Source organism: Vidua macroura, chromosome 2, assembly GCF_024509145.1.
Source record: "Vidua macroura isolate BioBank_ID:100142 chromosome 2, ASM2450914v1, whole genome shotgun sequence".
NCBI lineage: Eukaryota > Metazoa > Chordata > Aves > Passeriformes > Viduidae > Vidua > Vidua macroura.
In genome coordinates this window covers 89,563,744-89,581,844 of record NC_071572.1, presented here as the reverse complement: position 1 = coordinate 89,581,844, position 18,101 = coordinate 89,563,744, and the positions used below count along the sequence as shown (strand labels likewise).

At 34.1% G+C, this 18,101-nt stretch overlaps 1 protein-coding gene across 4 annotated transcripts in view; it reads left to right on the top strand.

Moving 5' to 3' along the window:
* Positions 1-18,101, top strand: part of PSPC1 (paraspeckle component 1) — a 58,007-nt gene that overhangs the window by 26,251 nt on the left and 13,655 nt on the right. Inside the window, exons 7-9 of one of the 4 annotated variants that reach the window (XM_053971596.1) lie at positions 1,000-1,057; positions 5,089-5,258; positions 8,428-8,898. The exons of 2 other annotated variants lie outside the window; for them this stretch is intronic. In XM_053971596.1, coding sequence (XP_053827571.1) covers positions 1,000-1,057; positions 5,089-5,258; positions 8,428-8,613 — 414 coding nt within the window. In that variant the 3' untranslated portion in view covers positions 8,614-8,898. Of the gene's footprint in view, positions 1-999; positions 1,058-5,088; positions 5,259-8,427; positions 8,899-18,101 lie in introns of those variants that run through there. One more of the 4 variants, XR_008435940.1, reaches the window with a different exon arrangement.

The following is an 18,101-nucleotide window of genomic DNA, read 5'->3' as shown; positions in this document are numbered from 1 at the left end:
TTGAATTTTCTTATTTTTAGCACATGTGTGTTTGTTTTCTCAAGAGCAGAATACTTGTTAATATTTGTGTAGAAAATTAAGGAGAATTTTTAAAATAAATTTCATTAGGTTTTGTTTTGAACTGTGAATCTGTTTCTATTTAATCTTTTTGATGTAAACAGTAATCAAAAAGTCCTTTGGAATTGTCTCTGATAGAGTATTTTGTTTTCCCGTAAGTGATGATTTTTTTGCCTTTCTGGGTATCCTTTGAGTATTGTTTCACAGCAGGCCGGGATTCTTGTTTAGTAATGTAAGAAATCTTTTGCTGTTGGGTGACTGACCATCAGTTGAATCTGGATCAATTTGATGTGTTGTCTGTTTAGTGTGAATGCATGTTACAGCTTCTGGTGACACTACAGTTTTATGCTGGTTTTAAAAGGATGGTCAGTATCTGAACTAACGTCAATAGCAAAGTATAGTTCATTAAAAAAATATACCTCCATCAAGTTAAGTCAAAACTATTTGAACAATGATTAATTGGTAGGTTGAATTTATATACTGTAATATAATACATCAGAGCTTGGTTTTCAATCAACACAAGTATTTTTGAGTCAGGAAATCAGGTTGAGTATTATTGAACCACTTGGCCTTTAGGCAAGTATTGTAATAAGACCTGTTTGTTTACAGGTAAAATAGAAACACATTTATTTATTAAAAACACTCCATAAAGATGAATTCATTTGTGGTTGATCACATAACTATTTGGGAGTTTTAGACTGCTGATAAATGAAACTTGGGATATTTAATCTTTATTATACAAAAATGTACAGCATTGTTACATTGAACTTATTCATCCCTTTGATGCTATAAAAACCAGGAGTGTAATTAATGTCTTTCCTTGCACTGTTTTAATCAATGGAAACTTTTGAAACTTTAACATTTTTATTTTCATGGAGTAAATAGGAATGTTTTAAGTTCTAAGAATGATAGGTTGACCATGAAAACTATGTTTACTTTCAGAGAGAACAGGAAATGAGAATGGGTGATATGGGTCCTCGTGGAGCAATAAACATGGGAGGTAGGGATCTGAAGGAAAAAGGCTTCTCTAATGTACATTTTTTTTTCTTTGGGACTGTACATATTACTCAAGCATTACTAAATAGTGACAACTGGTAAAAAAGGAGTAAGCAATATTAGGAAATAAAAAAACCCCAACATATATCTTGCTTTCAAGTAGCTTTCCCCCACCCTGTATCTTTATTTTACTGCTTTGACTATACATGGCAAAAAAAATGACGTGCAAGTTTAGAGAGACAAAAATCAGGGACAAGTGATGCTCTGGGAGTTGTCTGCTACAAAAGAAGAATTTTATGTTAAAAAAAAATTTGGCATTATTTTGGAGGGACTAGCTATTTGAAGACATTATGACTGTAATTGCATGCAGTAAAATGATGTAGAGGTTAAAATTGGCGAGTTCTTCATGTACTTGGTGTGGTAAATGAATAGTTCTACCAATTTCCTCCGAGTCTCTTACTGTGTAATCTACTACTAAAAACTGGTACTGTGTAATAGAAAAGTATAATAATTAGTGCTTGCTCCATCTGTGCAAACTGAAACAGTTTGGAATCTTACTTACCCAGAATATCTGCTTTTAAACAAGACTGAAACTTAAAATATTTCTTCAAAACCACCAAATCTAACTAAACTGTGTGAACTGTTAATCTATTGGAAACTTCCTAATGGTAGTTTAAAATAAATTAAGGTGGTAATTAAAAGAAAAATAATAAAACTGTTTTCCCATATATTTTAAAATTGAAAGTGCATACAAAACTCAGTAATTTCACTTGACCTTTTGAGTAATGTGAATTTATAGAGTAAGAAATCTGCTTCAGATTTTGAAACACATTATTCACAATTTCCTTGCATTTATTGAGACACATTTATAGCTGAAAAATAGAAATAGGCTTGTGCTTTCAGGGATGTTGAAAATTATTTACAAATGATTCTGAAGAAGGACACCGTGAAATTATCTACAAATATTAAACTGAAGCATAAATTGAGGCTTAATTTCCTTATTTTATAGTTGTACTTTTGCATATGATTGCATCATACTTGAAAATTTCATTTAATTTGAAGACTTTGTAAATATTGATACTGTGTCAGTTGTCCAGATCCACAGAATACACTTTCTGTATGGACATTTAAAATGTTTATTTACTGCAGTTCTTAACAGTGATGTTACTGGTTTTGCTTTCTGAGTTTTATGTTACAACTTGATTTTAAATTTTGTAATCCCAAAAAAAAGTTACAACAACACTGAACTGCTACTTTAAAATATCCATAGCAAATAAGTATAGCATTTATTTCTGCAGAAGCTGGATTTTACGTTCATGCATTATAGAGATTTTGGTTTTTTTCCAGTGTATTAACGCCATTAGTACAACCGAAACAATTGACCCCAAAACCCTACAGTAGACCTTTAAATAGTAGAACTTTAGTTGTTGACAGTAACATCCTTTCTTAAAATTTCTGTTGGAATTGTAACTTTATTTTTAATTTACCTTTACCTGTGCCATTTGTGACTTTTTATAATGTGGGACAGAGAGAGCTGGAATATTTCCAGTAACTGAAATACCTGAATGATAATTTTCTTAGAAAGCAGAGTACCTCTGTGACGGATTTAATAAGTGCTGACATGTGCAGAACTGCTCATTTTTACAGCTTTCTGTGACAAACAAGTTCTGAGAGAAGTATGTATACCTCATCAGAGCATTTAATTGGATCTTTAGTGCTAAGTGTAGACTATAAGATTAAAAATGGAAAAAAAGGGGCTTTTTTGGGGAACTGTCTCTGCATTGATGAAGATTATTGACTTTTTTGTTGATGCATTTCAGACATTTAGAGTGGATTTTTTCAGCCCTTCAGTTTGCAGAAAAAGACTTTTTTTTAGTGTCTGCATTGTAGCATGAACACTAATGACTGCTTTCCATCTGTTGCTGAACATGGTCCTGTAAATGAACTCCTCACATCAGTGCCCCACCAAAAGGAAAGGACAATCAAGTGGTTAGCTCTTAGAGTCTGCTTTGGAGATAGAAGGATTTTGGAGGACCTCTGAGTTACAGCTAATCTATTGTAGTGACCTCTTGCTGAAAGTATGCAGGGCCTCACTCTCTCCTTGCATTATACTCTGTAGTTTTGCTCCTTTCAGATGTGACTCTGCCTGAAACAGCATCAGAATTCTAGAGGTTTGATAGTATGAGTTGCTATCTGCTACCCTGGTACATTTGTATGATATGGAGCATGAGAACTTTGTGGCAGTTGACAGATAAGTGACAGTTCCTGTAAGACAGTGAGTACCTGGCTCAGTTTAATTAGGCTGATGAGCAAACCAATAGCAAGTAATTAAGCATTTAGCTAATGACACTACTACATGCACTAAGTGCTGTTATGTCATGATAGTCCTGCAGAGTGCCTCTAGACTCTGAGAATAAAGGTTTCTCCTTATACTGGCAGCTTAGACTTCTTTTCCTCCTGTATCTAACTGAATGGGCGACAGTAAAAAACCATTTTAGAGCATATGCTACTGTAATTTTCTTGAATTGTAGCCCAGTCTTCTACCTGGTACATGAACTGACCATGTGTATGGATAGGTAAGAAACATCCAACATGAGTGTACCTTTGCTTTGACTTAATGTTATAGGGAGAGGTCTAGGAGTTGCTTCATTACTAAGCTCAAAGACTTCTGCTTTTCAAAATTATGGAATTTCTCTCACTTGTAGTAAAGCTGTTTAGCACTTCTCATGTGCTACTATGTAGCATGCATTGTTTTTGGTAAGGAGTTTGTGATTGGCCTAATGTATATATGATCAAAACCAGGTCTTCAATTTTAGCAGCAATATCTTGAATGCCATGGTTTCACTGGCTGCTGTGACGTGGTGTTCTCAAGGCAAATAATGGAGGTGTAATTGTGCATGCCTGCTGATAGTCACAGTACTGTATCTGTGTGAAGTGGCCTCCTTTGAATGATGTGTATTTATATATTCATTATTTAAAAAGTGCAGTTGTGGTGAGAAGTGAGAGGGTTTATCTTTAAAATATAAACAACAGGCTTATTAGTCTAGCAACATATCAGATTTCTTTATATTATGAAAGTATATACTTAAAGTGTACACTAAATGACAGAGGTATGCTTTCTTCCATTATCAAATTTGGATGCATACTTTGGGCTGCAGAGAATGGATTTTTGTGGGGAATGGGAGGAATGCATCACCACCAGCCTTGAAGTTGATATTTCATAGTAGTAAGGTGTGGGGTAGATAATCAGACTGTTTTTTCAAAGAAACACACAAAACTACTATGAGGGCATTTTTATCTATGTGTTCAGTACGTTATTGAGTACTGGCAGAGTGATGCTTCTTAGTGTAATATTACAGCTAAATTATCTCCTCAGAATATGTTTCAAGATTTTCTTCTACCTCTTTGATTCAGACATTTGGAGGAGATTGTTCTGTCATTTCTAGTTCTAACAAAACTACTTAGTTTTCTGGTACTTACACTGTAAGAAATTGTAACTAAATGCAAGATTTTATTTATTCTATATTGCAAATAATTTATTGTGAAATTGAGTACCATCTCTGTTGTTGCTGTTAGACCTTAGACTAATCTACTGTACACTATATCAATTAACATACTACTGGTAGAAGACTTCTTGCAAATGTACATTTCATCTGCGAAGATCCCTAAAGAGCCAAGTTGCCTTTTAGCTGCCAATATCTGTAAAATCACTTGAGATTTTTGCAAATTTGTGGTGTGCATACTCCATATAGATGCAATATGAATGTTTTGGTTCCTGCACAGAAACTGTACAGCTATATTTAGCTGTAAAGATTGGGATTTTCAAATACATGAGGCAAATTATGTAATACAGAATAATAGAGATTATTTAAAATCTGTTTAAAAGCAGATGATTGAGATAAATGTACAGTCTCAAAGAATATTTTTTCAAGTATTTGAAGTCTTGTACATTTGGCTTTTTGAATATTGTAAATTGTTTGTTTGTTCTTGTAAAATTAAGATAGGACAGCTCTAAGTATAGATTGTTTTGCATAGATGCGTTTAGCCCAGCACCTGCTGGTAACCAAGGCCCTCCTCCAATGATGGGTATGAATATGAACAACAGAGGAACTTTACCTGGCCCTGCAATGGGTCCTGGTCCTTCCATGGGACCAGAAGGAGCTGCAAATATGGGAACATCAATGATGCCAGATAATGGAACAGTGGTAATGTATCACAAATTTAATTCCTTTGAATAGCTGTCATGTCTCATGGCCCATTTTTCTTACCAAAGGTATTTTCACGCTGAATAAGAATGTGTTCCATATTTTGGATCTGTTAAAAGTAATTGATAAAACAAACCTTTTCATGCAAATAATTTACAACCCGAAAAAGAAATATTTTTTTGATATTACTGTGAAAATCCTACTTCCCTTAGGAATGAAAATCTGTAAATCTAGACTTTTGCTGTTCTTTTCTTTAGTAAAACTAAATTCTGTGAATTAGCTTGTTGGGGGTTTTGATGAACAGTTAAATGTTGGAAGATGCAAAGTGTGAAGATACCTTTGTGTAAACTATTTAATTTTTAAAGCAACTTCAGTGTTCTTTGTATTTCTTTTCTAACATTGTTAAACGCATGAGATTGACAGTAATAGTACCACTTAGAAAATCAGTAGCCAACAGCTATTGATAACTATTATATCAATACAGGAAAAATAATATTGCCCAATTGCCATGGGTCATAGGGAATGTCTTTTATGTCTGGCATTTTTAATCAAGAGCAAATAGGCCATTGGGAGGCAGTTAAAGTGTTAGCCATTCTTGCTTTATTCTCATAGCCAGTCACTTTTCCTAGCTGTAATGTCTTATGTAGAGAAACAACTATATAATTTGAAATCTGACTTTTACATATTTTTTCAGTACTGTTCTGTTACTAGATTAGTGGTGGTGTGATATAAAGGAATATATAGTATTAACAGTTATTCAGTTACAGTTTTATTGGAACACAGAAGCATTTTGTAGCTGTGTGTTTTAAAATACACCTTCTCAACAGTGTGTGTCTGTGATTGAGCCATCTGTATAATGAAGTCAGAACAAAATCCTTTGTTCCATAGAAGAAAAGGAGATTTCAATTTTGCACAAAATACACTGTGGGTCTGGTCTTTACCAGATAAAAAGGAGAGGTCTTATTTCACATCATAGGAGCCAACTCTTTTTATCAGTTGTGTCATTTCTCACAAAGTAGGGAGGATGCTATTTACAAAATACAGGATTTGGAAATTTTTGCTGGAGACCACTGTGTTACAGGTCGCCTTGAGAACCTTCTCTTGTGATTATATAGACACTGAGAAAGAGGTGTGTGGAAAAGAACGTAGTATCATAAATCACAGTATGTAACTTAAAACTGTTGTTTTTCTACAAAAAGTCATTCCAGGTATGGAAATGTAGGAAATATACTGACACTTCAAAATGCATGTTTTAAAAAGAATATTTTTCCTTTCATTTTCCAATGCATGCTTCTGAAGGATAAATTAGATTTTAATTTTTTCTTCGTTTTGGTCTTTGAAGGTTTTTAACTTGGGAGGTCAGGCCCCTACAGAAAGGCATAGCCTTATTGTATTATTGCTGTTGTTAGAAAGACTCTTTAAAGATCCTTTGAAGGCTATCTACTATAACACTGTAACAGTTATTTTCCACTGAGGGAAACGAAGAGTATGCTTTATAAATTACAAATTTAATGTTTTTAATTGGATGTTTGTCTGAAGTCTTGAAGGGAAAGTTGTAGCAATCTCCCTTTTGTTTCACTGCAGTCTTTTGAAACCTGGATTGTCTTTGAACATAACATTTTAAAGGTAGCTTCCCCGACTTAACTAATGTAGGTAGTTAATTACAGCAGTTTTTCTTGTTAGCTGGAAAGAGGGTCCTTATTGGAAAGAGGACTTGACTTTTTGTCCAAAAGTCAAATGGTAAAAGGGGTCAGGAGTATGTGATAGCTTATTGCTGAAGTTCATATCCATTGCTAACAAGCTGGCATGCATTAAAATAAATTTAAAACAGTTTTTACCCAGTGCTACAGATTTAAAGGTGCTTTAGCTGAGTAGTAGATCTTTATGCAGCTCTTGAAGTAACGTTTCTCTTATACAATGTTACACTTGAAATAATGCACATATGTACAGCCATGATCTAGGTTGCATGTACTTCATATAAAAGATAAAATGCTGGGGTTTTAGTTTTTTATATATATATATATATGTATGAATTAGCAGACTCCAGAGCTGCTGAGCTCTACTACTGTTACTGGAGTTAAGCTTTCAGAAGCATTCTTTTCTGATTCAGGCATATAAATAAAGTGTTGGTCTTAAATGTCATTATTGAATTCTGAGTACTTGGGGATTTGATGTAGATCTCTGTACAGAAGGAATTTCTTCTGAAAGCATAACTGTCCTTAACTGGTGAATGATGAGTTATTTCCACATCTGATTGTACCATGTATCTATGCTTTTAATGGTTTATGTTGAGTTTAAATTTCTCCATGTGGGGTTCTGTTTTTAAGCACTTACATAAATACTGAACTGTAAGTGCTCAGATGGATGGTTTTTTTTGCTTAGAAACGAAGCAAATAAATCTGTATAAGGATATATACCCTTATTAATATTAAGCATAGAGCTAAGGAAAGTAATTATGGACTATTGATTGGATTTTTGTCTCATACTGATATTTGAGAATGAGCCTTAGTTACATACAGAGTTTTGTATAAACTAGGAATAGTCCAAAAATATGAATTTTCTCACTAATGCAGAATTTCAGAATTTGAAAAGCCTTAACGAAAGATCTCTTAAGTTCTTGAAAGTATTTTAAAGATCTCTTAAGTCATACAAAAAGCTAACTGGAGGTAGCATGGACTTGAAATATCTGTAGGTATGTGGGTATAGAAGTCTTAAGGCTATTAAAAGAATAAATGCAGTTTCTAGAAATACAAAAGCTGATTTCCTCCCCTCCTAGTTTGACAATGTTTTTCTAATTTATTTAAGGGAGAAGCTTTGTAGTTTTTATGTAAGGCACAGTAGGGCTCTGATATAAAACTGTTTGCTGTCTCCTCTGTTACATAGGAATATGTATTGCTTCAGATGTGCCTATAAGGATGAAGTTACATTCAGCATCAGAGTCGGTCTTAAGTATTGTTTTTGATTTTTAATTTACTTTACAAAGTTGGAGCATAACATTAGCACTCTTTAATTTCCAGCTCTTTTTCCATAATAACTAATTGAATTGCTCCTTTCTTCCTTCTATGTGTGATCCTGATTCTGCTGGACTCTCTGCTGAACTCCATGACAACATCACTTGTGGTTTTTGTTGTAACTCACATTTGGCATGTTCCAAATGGACTTGTGGTAGCATAATGAGAGATTCCCTCAAGGAGGCCCATCCCAGATGGGTTCACCTCTGGTTAGTAGAACGGGCTCTGAAACTCCTCAGCCTCCAATGAGTGGTGTAGGTGCCGTGAGTGGTGGACCTGGTGGCTTTGGTAGAGGAAACCCAGGGGGCAGCTTTGAAGGACCTAACAAGCGTCGCAGATACTAAATCTTAATTCATTCCTTACTGTTTTAGAAATTCCAGTAAAATTATACAGTGATATGCCTTTACAATTTTAGCTGTTATCTGGAAACGGTTCTATTGTTATTGTAGTCTTTAAATCAGTTTCTTTTGTAAAACTTTTTTTGTATTCAGTTATAGGCTTTGTAGTATAGAGCAGAAATGATGCGGATCATTATGTAAGGCAATGTGTTTGTGACTCTAGCAAAATGCAATGTGTGACTATGCTGTAAAACGTGCAGTTATCTGATTACAATAAAAATCACGAAAGGATTTTGGGAATGTTATTACTAATACTGAGTAAGAATAATTTTATGTTTAATTATAAGTGGCATCATTTTCATTTTTATGTAGTTTCTACTATGTGTCAGGAAAGTTCCATTCTTAATAGTGTTTAGCTGAACTGCATGATGCAGTACATACTATGAAAAACTTAAAACACAACTGCTTTTGTTTTGACTTTCAAAGAGCATAAAATTTTATACAAAGTGTTCTCCAAGATGCTGTGTCCTTCCATCTCAATCCATCATTGCAAACTTAGTCACAGTAGGCTTATCAACAGAGGTTATCTGTCAGACAAATTATTAGAAAATTTAACGTGGGGAGGGAAAAAAACAACTTTGGAAAGGAATCTCTATGTATGCTATATTCACAACAGTGTGAGTGAATTTACCTAAACCATATTTATAGAGGAGAAAATTGGTTGTGACATCTGTGTGTTCTGCTGATGGTTAAAGTATCTTCCATTGCAAGGAAGGAGACATTTCTGCACGCTGGTCGAAAGCTTTCCTCTGTGTTTGCACATCATTATTAAGTATACATTTTCCCTAGTGGTTGGTTTGAATAAAAACATGTCTGTTTTCAATGAGTAACTGTTTAATTAGGAAGCAAATACATGTTTTCCAGCGAAAATAAACGTTCACTTACAGTTAAGTAATACGCATTTAGAAGGATTGCACATGAGTATTCTTCAGAAAGGTTTACAGAACAAGGAATTTGGAAAATGCCCATTTACAGCACAACTCAGGGTAGATTTGCTGATTGAGTTTTAAGATAAAACTTGGTAGTAAAGTTATTAGGAAGCTTTTTATGGTTTTGTTTTGTCAGTCTTGGAAGATGATGGAAAAGACCTATTGGTTCTATTCCTGTAATGACAAATAAGTAGGGATATTGGTTGGTTACCACTACTCTTTTTCCTGTGCAAAATAGTTGTAAAATAGTGCTGTTCTTTTTTATCAGTTCACATACATTTTCAGAGGTAGATATAACTAAATTTTGTCTGCATGAATTGTGATGCTATATTGATTTAAAACTGATTTGAAATAACCTGGTGCCCTAATAACATCCAGATGGTATATACATAGCTCAGCATGGGATGCAAGTAGCAGAGAGGGCTTGTGTGTTACTTGTTAATGTGACAGTGATTGGCTTGGTGGATTGAATTTTGAGCAAATGGTTAACAAGAAACTTGCTATATCGCTGTCATTTTGGAATTACACTGTTACTTAAATTGCCTGTGTTACATGGCTTAAGATACTGTTTTCATACAATCCAGGAGTTACCTTAGTGTATCTAAGTATGTAGGTCCTCACTTCTCTCACATCTCTACCTGCTAAGCATTTTCCTTTAGATTGTCTTTAATGTTGCCATTTTTTGCTTGACTTAATACATGCCACACTTTGTAATACAATACTGAGTTACCTTTAGTCTGGAATACTCTTTCCCCATGATATATGTATCACATTATAGCACTCATTCTTAAAGTAAAATGCAACCAAACTGCAAATGGTTTTCCTTTACACACTGGTCCTAAACCTCAAGATTTGGGAAAATTACTGTTTTTTCACTGCTATAAACTAGTGCTTGCATATAGCAACTAGTTAAGCTCTCTTCTCTAGTGTCCTTTATGCAGTTGAAAATGCAGTTTACATTGGTATCTAGTAAGGTGTCCAAATATGAGGTTACTTTTTTCCTAACATTTTCTGCCCTTGTACATGACTTTTTTAGGGGATTGAGGACGTAATGGTGTAAATTGGCAGATCTTAACTGTAAAGCTGTACAGGGAACAAGTTTTAAATACAAATTAAACTAGATTCAAAAGGTTGGTTCATTTTCTTCAAAGGAATAGGCTGTGTTGTTCAGGCCTTTTAGCTAGCTCCTGTATATTTATTTAGCTATGTAAACTCTCCTCCTTGTAGTATCTGAGTGTGTTTCAGAAGAACATTACATATACTAAATCTACAGAAGTTGTTCATACTTTCCATGCCAGCTTCATGCTATTTTAAGTGCATGCTTGTTTCACTGTATTTTGGTAGCAAGTGGAGGTATGCATGTATTTGAAAGTTATTGTAGATTTTATTTAATATTAGTGATTGGGCAGTTGTGACCTGCCCTTCCTGTAATCCTCTGACTTGGATGGCTCTGCTGCATAGTAGCAGTAGATTTGTCAGCTGTCCTTACTGCAGAAAATAATTTAATCTATTTTTAAATGTCCGTGAACCAAGTCCTAACAAATAAATACTGAAATGTATTTTTGGGCAGATTGTAAGGAGTTAATGAAGAATGCCTTTTGTAGCTGATGACATGCTGCTAAGTTTAGCTCTTAAAAGTTTTCTTTGGGTTGCTTGGCTCAACTCTAGAAGCAGTGCTTCTCAATTTGCCAAATGTGGTAGTAACTGATCTAGCTATACAATAAACACCTAATTTTGTTAAAAAAGGAATGGTCCCAAATTGTTTCTTAAAAATGTGTAGATGTGGCCAACCAGTGTTTTTGCCTGCAGGTTCTGCCCTTCTGCTAAAGTGATTAATTTTTCTTGATCCTCACCTGGTGAAGCAGTTTATAATTTTTACTGTGTATACATGTACTCAAATTTTTAACTACGTTTGCACTGTTTGACTGGAAAGCACAGTGAAGTCCTGGCACTCTGCTGTATGCTATGCTGAAACAAGTAGGCTTGGAATATATGTCAATCTACCAACTACAGTGCACTTACTTTTGTAATGTACTTACTGAGCTTTTACATTATTCCTGGAGTTTCATATTCCTAAAATGCCTAATTTTCCTGTGAGATACAATTTCGGTACTTAAAGATAACACAAAGCTTTACTATTCCATTTAAGTTCTGACCAATGTGCTCATTAGATAAAGCACGTTGATACCTTGGGAAACTTTGTGGCGATCCTAATATACTTTACTGTATTTATTTCCTAAGAAAATTGTGAACTACTGTGGATTACCTAGAAAGAAAATTCCTGGCGGGCAGTTGTTTTATTTGTTGTCCACAGTTTTTTATGCAGTTGTACATAAAGATATAATAAGCTGGAGATTTTTAATAGAACAAAATTTAAAAGAGATGGCAAGAAGATAGTATGAACTAAATACTTAATTTAATTTTAAGCATAAACCAGTAGGATTTTATAGTACGCATTCTTTGAGGAGCATTCTGATATAAAGTATGCTGCCATATTCACCACATTCATTTCCCTCTTTTCCACTTTTGATTTCAGATATAGAATAATTTGTAATTACAAATAGTTTGACAGGTACTAAACACAAACACAGTGACATTTATGAACTATGTCTTGTTAAACAGTTGCAATCTAATTTGAGATAACTTGGCTCAAAAATGCTGAAATAACCAATCTAAAGGTAGATTCTCAAATGAAAACCAAAACCCTATAAGCCTTTTTGGAGGGAGAAAATATGCTTGGAGGTGAGATGTTCAGCAATTAACTGGTGTGCTCTGGTGGCATGAAGTTCATTTTACTTAAGTATGTTGCAGAAACAAATTTTTTTGCATACTTCCTAATTTATCTATTTTTATAAGAAGTTGGATCATGATTTTTCCCTTCCTAAATCAAATTAAAGTGTAATTGAACTACTAAAATGGCACGGAAGGCAGGGTAGCAACTAGAGCCAGTTTATGTTGGACCACAGATGTGAAGGGGTTCTAAATCCCATTCCCGAGACTTGGAAGAGTTGCATATCCATGGGTTGTTTTAGAGTCTGCATGCAGCATCTTATGTTAGCATGTGCTTGTGACCAGGAATGGGAGACTTCAGAGAGCACATACTTCCAATGCAATCTAATTGTCTTCTCAGGAGCCCTCAAATTATTAACATAATAACATAATAGTTGTTAATATAAGTAACAGCACTGTGCTGTTATTAAGATGCTCATCTTGAAGTTTGGTGCTTTCCATGGGCTGTTAACTCACTCCTAGCATGAGGGAATATCAATCCAAACTTTCCTGACTCATCAGTGGTAAGGAGGGAATGGGTGTGGCCTATGAGAAATGCAAATCCAGTACTTTAGATTATTGGCTACTCCGTGCTAGTTTGGTGGCAAATGTTGAACTGTAGTAACCTGAAAGCATTTGCTTTATTAAAAATTCACTTACTGAAATGTAAGAACTTAGTAACAATAAAAGGATTGAATAAAAATTTGGAATACCTAATGTCAAATACAATTTTTCCCATTGGATTGTTTTTATGTTACCTTTTTTTACATTCCTAGATATACTGTAAAGTAGTTTCAGCAATCTCATAAGTTTAGTGTGTTTTGTTGATAGTTTTGGGTGCCTTCCCATAAAGTATTTTAAAAATCATAGCTGTAGGCATTTCAGGTGTATTTTCACAGTAATTCATGAAATACTGCAGCTAGTTATAAAATTGTCTAAAATGTTACTTGTAGAATAAATAAACTGAACATGAAATTTTCATGAAAACAGTACTTTTTGTGTTTTTAAATGCATGGAAACAAACCCTCAATGTGTTAATTTTCAGTGGGATAGATTTTAATAGGTCTTTTCCATCTTGAACTTCCTTAAGATACTATGAAAGTTAATATAATTGAAATGTGGAGGCATCCTTATTAATGATCTTAGCCTCACTTTAAAAAGCAGTGCGAGAAGTTTCTTCTGTTTGGAACAGCAGCCCTTTTTTCCTAATTAAAGGAGCTATTCAGAAAACCATTCAGAGATAAGCACAGCATACTTACAGGTAAAACTATTAAAAAGACCCTCTGCTCTAATGTAATGATTATTATACACACAAGTCACATTGAAAGAAAAAAAAGCAACTTTGTAAATGTGGGTAAAAAGCCAAGTGATTTATATGTGGTCACTTGAGTGGAGAATAAAATGCTCATAATAACAGGTATGAGATTCAAAAGGATTGGACTGTGTAATTACATACACATGTGGATAAGGTTTCTCCATTTGTTTAGGTAAATGATTTGTCTAGAGCTTCCATTGTTCCTAGATTTACTAGTGTGCTTTTATGTCTCAATTTCTGTAGAGTAAAGTATAATTTGATTGAATTTACATGCTAATTGTATGCGGGACATTAAGTGCTTGAATTTAAAGAATTGCAGTGAGAATAAAGATACTGTTCTTGACTTTAAGTAAAAACTGCGTAGATCCTTGAACAGGAATAAGTGTGGAGCATCCTGTATGTAAATTGAACAAAAAAAAATGGGAGAGAGGGAATAAAGTAACGTAATAAAAGTGAGAAAAGTGTGGTTTAATTTTATATTAAAATAAGTATAACTTAAAGTCTTGTTCTACATGAAAACCACAAACCAACTAATTTGTAATAGAAGAGATGGAAATACCAGTTACATTCATATCTTGGATTTTTTGAACTGAATTCAGTTTTGTGTAGGTGGCCAAGGAATAGCAGAAAAACTGAAATGAATTAATGTTCTAAAAATATTTTGAAACTCTTGGGTTGTAGGGTGGGATCACTGCAGTTGGATATATCTCTTCTGTGTGGTTGTTTGTTTTTTTTTTTTTTTTTTTTGAAATTGATGTGTAGGACTTCATTTTGTGGCTGAATACAGCAACTGTATACAGCATACACACACCATGTAAGTATGTAACAGATGATTTTAAGGTTGCTAGCCTCTCATCAAACCAGTGAGAATCCAGTCTTAAACCTGAGTGCATCATAGACAGAGAAGCACCAAACAGAAGACCATGGTAAAGGAAAATGAAATCGTACATATCTGTTAGTAGTACTGGGATGGGATTAAGGTATTTTTGTTGATTTTTTGCCTTAATTCACTGTAATAATTTTTTTGTGTGTGTGACAGGGAAACTCATTATCAGTTAAAGATAAAGAAAGAAAGAAAAAAATCTCCAACAAAACACCTCTCCCAAAGAAATCCCCAAACCCTAAATACCTCAGTGTACAACCCAACCCCAAGCAAAATGTGTTTTCCCACTTTAAATAAAAAGGTATACTTAAGCAAGGTGAAAGAGAAAATAAATCTAAAAATATGTAAAAAACTAAAAGGGTTTACTGTAATTCTTTTTGCATCTGTTAGCTCTTGATGTTCTGGTCATTTTAAAGTATTGCTTTTAAAAAAAAAGAAGCTCCATTACTGTTCATTATTTATTATAAAAGGATTTATTCTACTAGATTTATTTATTGTTACTAAGTTTTCAATATTTCTATATAGAGTAAAATGGCATGAAAAAACACTGCATAAGCCAGCTATTGCAGTACTGTAGAATGCAGTCTTTGAACTGCTAGCTGAATTGATCTTCCAGGCTGCTTACAAATGTTTTAAATATTTGTATGCTAATGGGAATTTGAAATATTTGTGAGCATATTTAAAATAATCCAGTCCATGCCTTACTGCAGATATGAATAGCCTTTTTCCCTCCTTGCTGCTTGGTCCTGCTTCCTCTGTGTCCCCAGGCAGTGAGCAGGAGACCCAGGTAAAGGCAGGTAAAGGAGACTCTGTGAGAATTATTGATTCTGCTCATTTCAGTGTGGAAGGAAAGAAGAGCAAGAAGGGGCAGTAGAACAAGACTCTTCATAGCTGTGCATACATAGGGTAATCTGCAGAAGGTAGTTTAATAGGTGTTCTCATTAAGTGACTTTGGAAGAAATACATAGCCTAAAACAAATGGGTAAGAAGCGTGTTGAGGGCTTTAGATGTCTGAATAACATGGTTATGGTTTACATTCTTGGTGATAGTTGGGCCAAGAGGGCAAGTATTTCAAGCAGTGAAGAAAAAAATGTCCACTAAAATGTTGAGCCAATTTTATGTGAGCTTGATCTGTCTGTTCACTTTCTGCAGTTACCAAGAAGGTTACATGCAAGCCAGTAAAAAAATGGGAAATAGTGTTCTTCGTGATTTCTCCAGGAGAGATGATATACACAGTTGCTTTAAAAAGAAGCAAGACTATTCACATGTACTTTTTGTTGGAAGAAAATATATAAACTGCCATTACAAAGATGGGAAATACTGTCTTTTAAAATGCTAACATTCTTCATTCTTTGGCGTGATAGCACTGTGTTGTTCCATATATTATGTTCTGCTTTTAAGGGAAAGAGCATGTGAAAGGTAAGCCACAGCTGCAGTTTTAATCAACTTCAAATAAAAAGCTTTTCCCAGAAGACACACCTGTAATAATGAAGCAGTAGTTCACCTTCAGTTTTGTTTCAGTGTGGAACATTGTGTTTCTAGAACTTACAGCATTGTACCAGTACCAATTCCACATTTGACATTTTCAGAAACAGAGTTGTGCCAAATCATACAAATAAAGTTTTTGCCTTAGTGTATGAAGAGTGCAATTACTGCAATTCAAAAACTGAATGTTCAAGTGTTTTGTAAGAAAATGTATGGAAGAATTGTCATCTATTGAAATGCTGGTTTAAAAGTGAAAATTGTCAACTTGGCGGCAAGGATGGCTGTACTTCTAAAATTATTTTAGGCTATGTGTCAGTTTGTTATTGCCATGTTGTACTTTGTGTAGTTTTTGTAATACCACTTAATGCATGTTTGACATTTTTCTTCCATCACACTTGTGTAGTTTCATATATTATTCACACTGATGAATACAACTGTTTGTAGATGGGGAGGTACCATAGCATTTGTTTAGTATTATATAACTTGTTTAGGAGAGTTTTTCATTGATAAGCTTGTTTTCTGTCTTGTGTTTACTCTGGATGTTTTGAGCAAAATACACTTTTTCTACTTTATGTGGGGAAAAAGTAGCAAGTAATGAAAAAGTAGTTATTAGGAAAGTAAATGGAAGTCCTGGATGCTTCTTAGGGTTTCTAAAATGACAGCTGACTCAGGAGAATAAAATCACTTGGTATACTTTCTACATGATTATTCTAGACTTTTTCCTGCTTACAGCACACTTCAGGATCATTATTCAAGGTTAAAAACCAAACATTTAATTTCTGTCTGGTTTTAATCCTCAGTGTGTTTACAAGACAGTAAATTAAACACAAATATCTCGATGTTTGCTCTGAATAGTACTCTTTAACTCCTCAAGTTGTATTAAACAAAGAAAAATAATTTGAGTTTCATAGTTTTTAAATACTGAATTAGCCAGTCCCCTGGGGGTGCAGTGGAGGTGGAGGAAGCACAGATTTGTGGAGAAATCATACTCTTGTTTTCAGTTGCATTATGTTCCTGGGCATGCATTTTTTACTCTTTACATGGGGCCCATTTGTTACAAATATTAAAAAGATGTATCATCACTCGTATTTAATCAATTACAAGTATTAGTTCATTGCTACATTGTAAAAATAGAATTGGTTCATTTAGGCACATTTACTTTACTGGAGATCATGGCATGTAGTATAAATATCAGAAATAGGGTAATTCAAGTGTTGGTAGCAGCCGATGATATGTTGTTGTGCCTTTAAGCCTGGTTGGATAAAAGCTGATACATATTGAGCATAACAATGTCTTAAAACTCGGTGCCCAGAACTGTGATGCTGCACTTGCATTTCAGCCTTATTGTTGTGGTAATCACAGAAATACTCACAGGTTTGAAAGTGTTCATCTAGATATACAGAGGAGGGTAAAGGATTGATTATTGTATGTTGCTTGGTTTTGAGGTCTTGTGTATTGTAGAATTTTCTTATATGATTGCTTAAAAATCTACTGGTTTTTAAAAAATTGTCTTGTATATTTAAAACTGTTCCATATGAAGGAAGCCAAATGGTGTATCTTTAAAGAATGTTTAATTTACTTTACTAGAGGTCTTACTTGAGCTCTTAAATCATTTACTGATTTGACACTGAAGACTTGGTGTCTTAACTTGAACCTTACACTACAATTATATTGAAAATTGTGCAAGCTTCTGCCAAGTTTTAGAAGTGACGTGAGGATTAAGGCGACATACTGACTGTAGGACTGGGCCAAATCATTCGTATTTGATGCTTGTTACTGGCCTGCTCTGGTTATCCTAATCAATTCATTTTAGCATTTTGTTTCCTTTTCTGTACTCTAGGTTTTCTTTTGTTGTAAAAGGCTTTATGTTTTCCTTATGATATGGAAGATATGAGCTGTATGAAACTTTATTTGGGGGTTCTAACACTAAACTTGATGGAAATGGTTTAAAGCAATGGAAAGATGTCAGATGCACAGTAAAAACCAGTTAATTTCTATGATTTGATAAGTTGTTACATACCTCTTCATATGTGTTTTGTTAGTGTATATCATG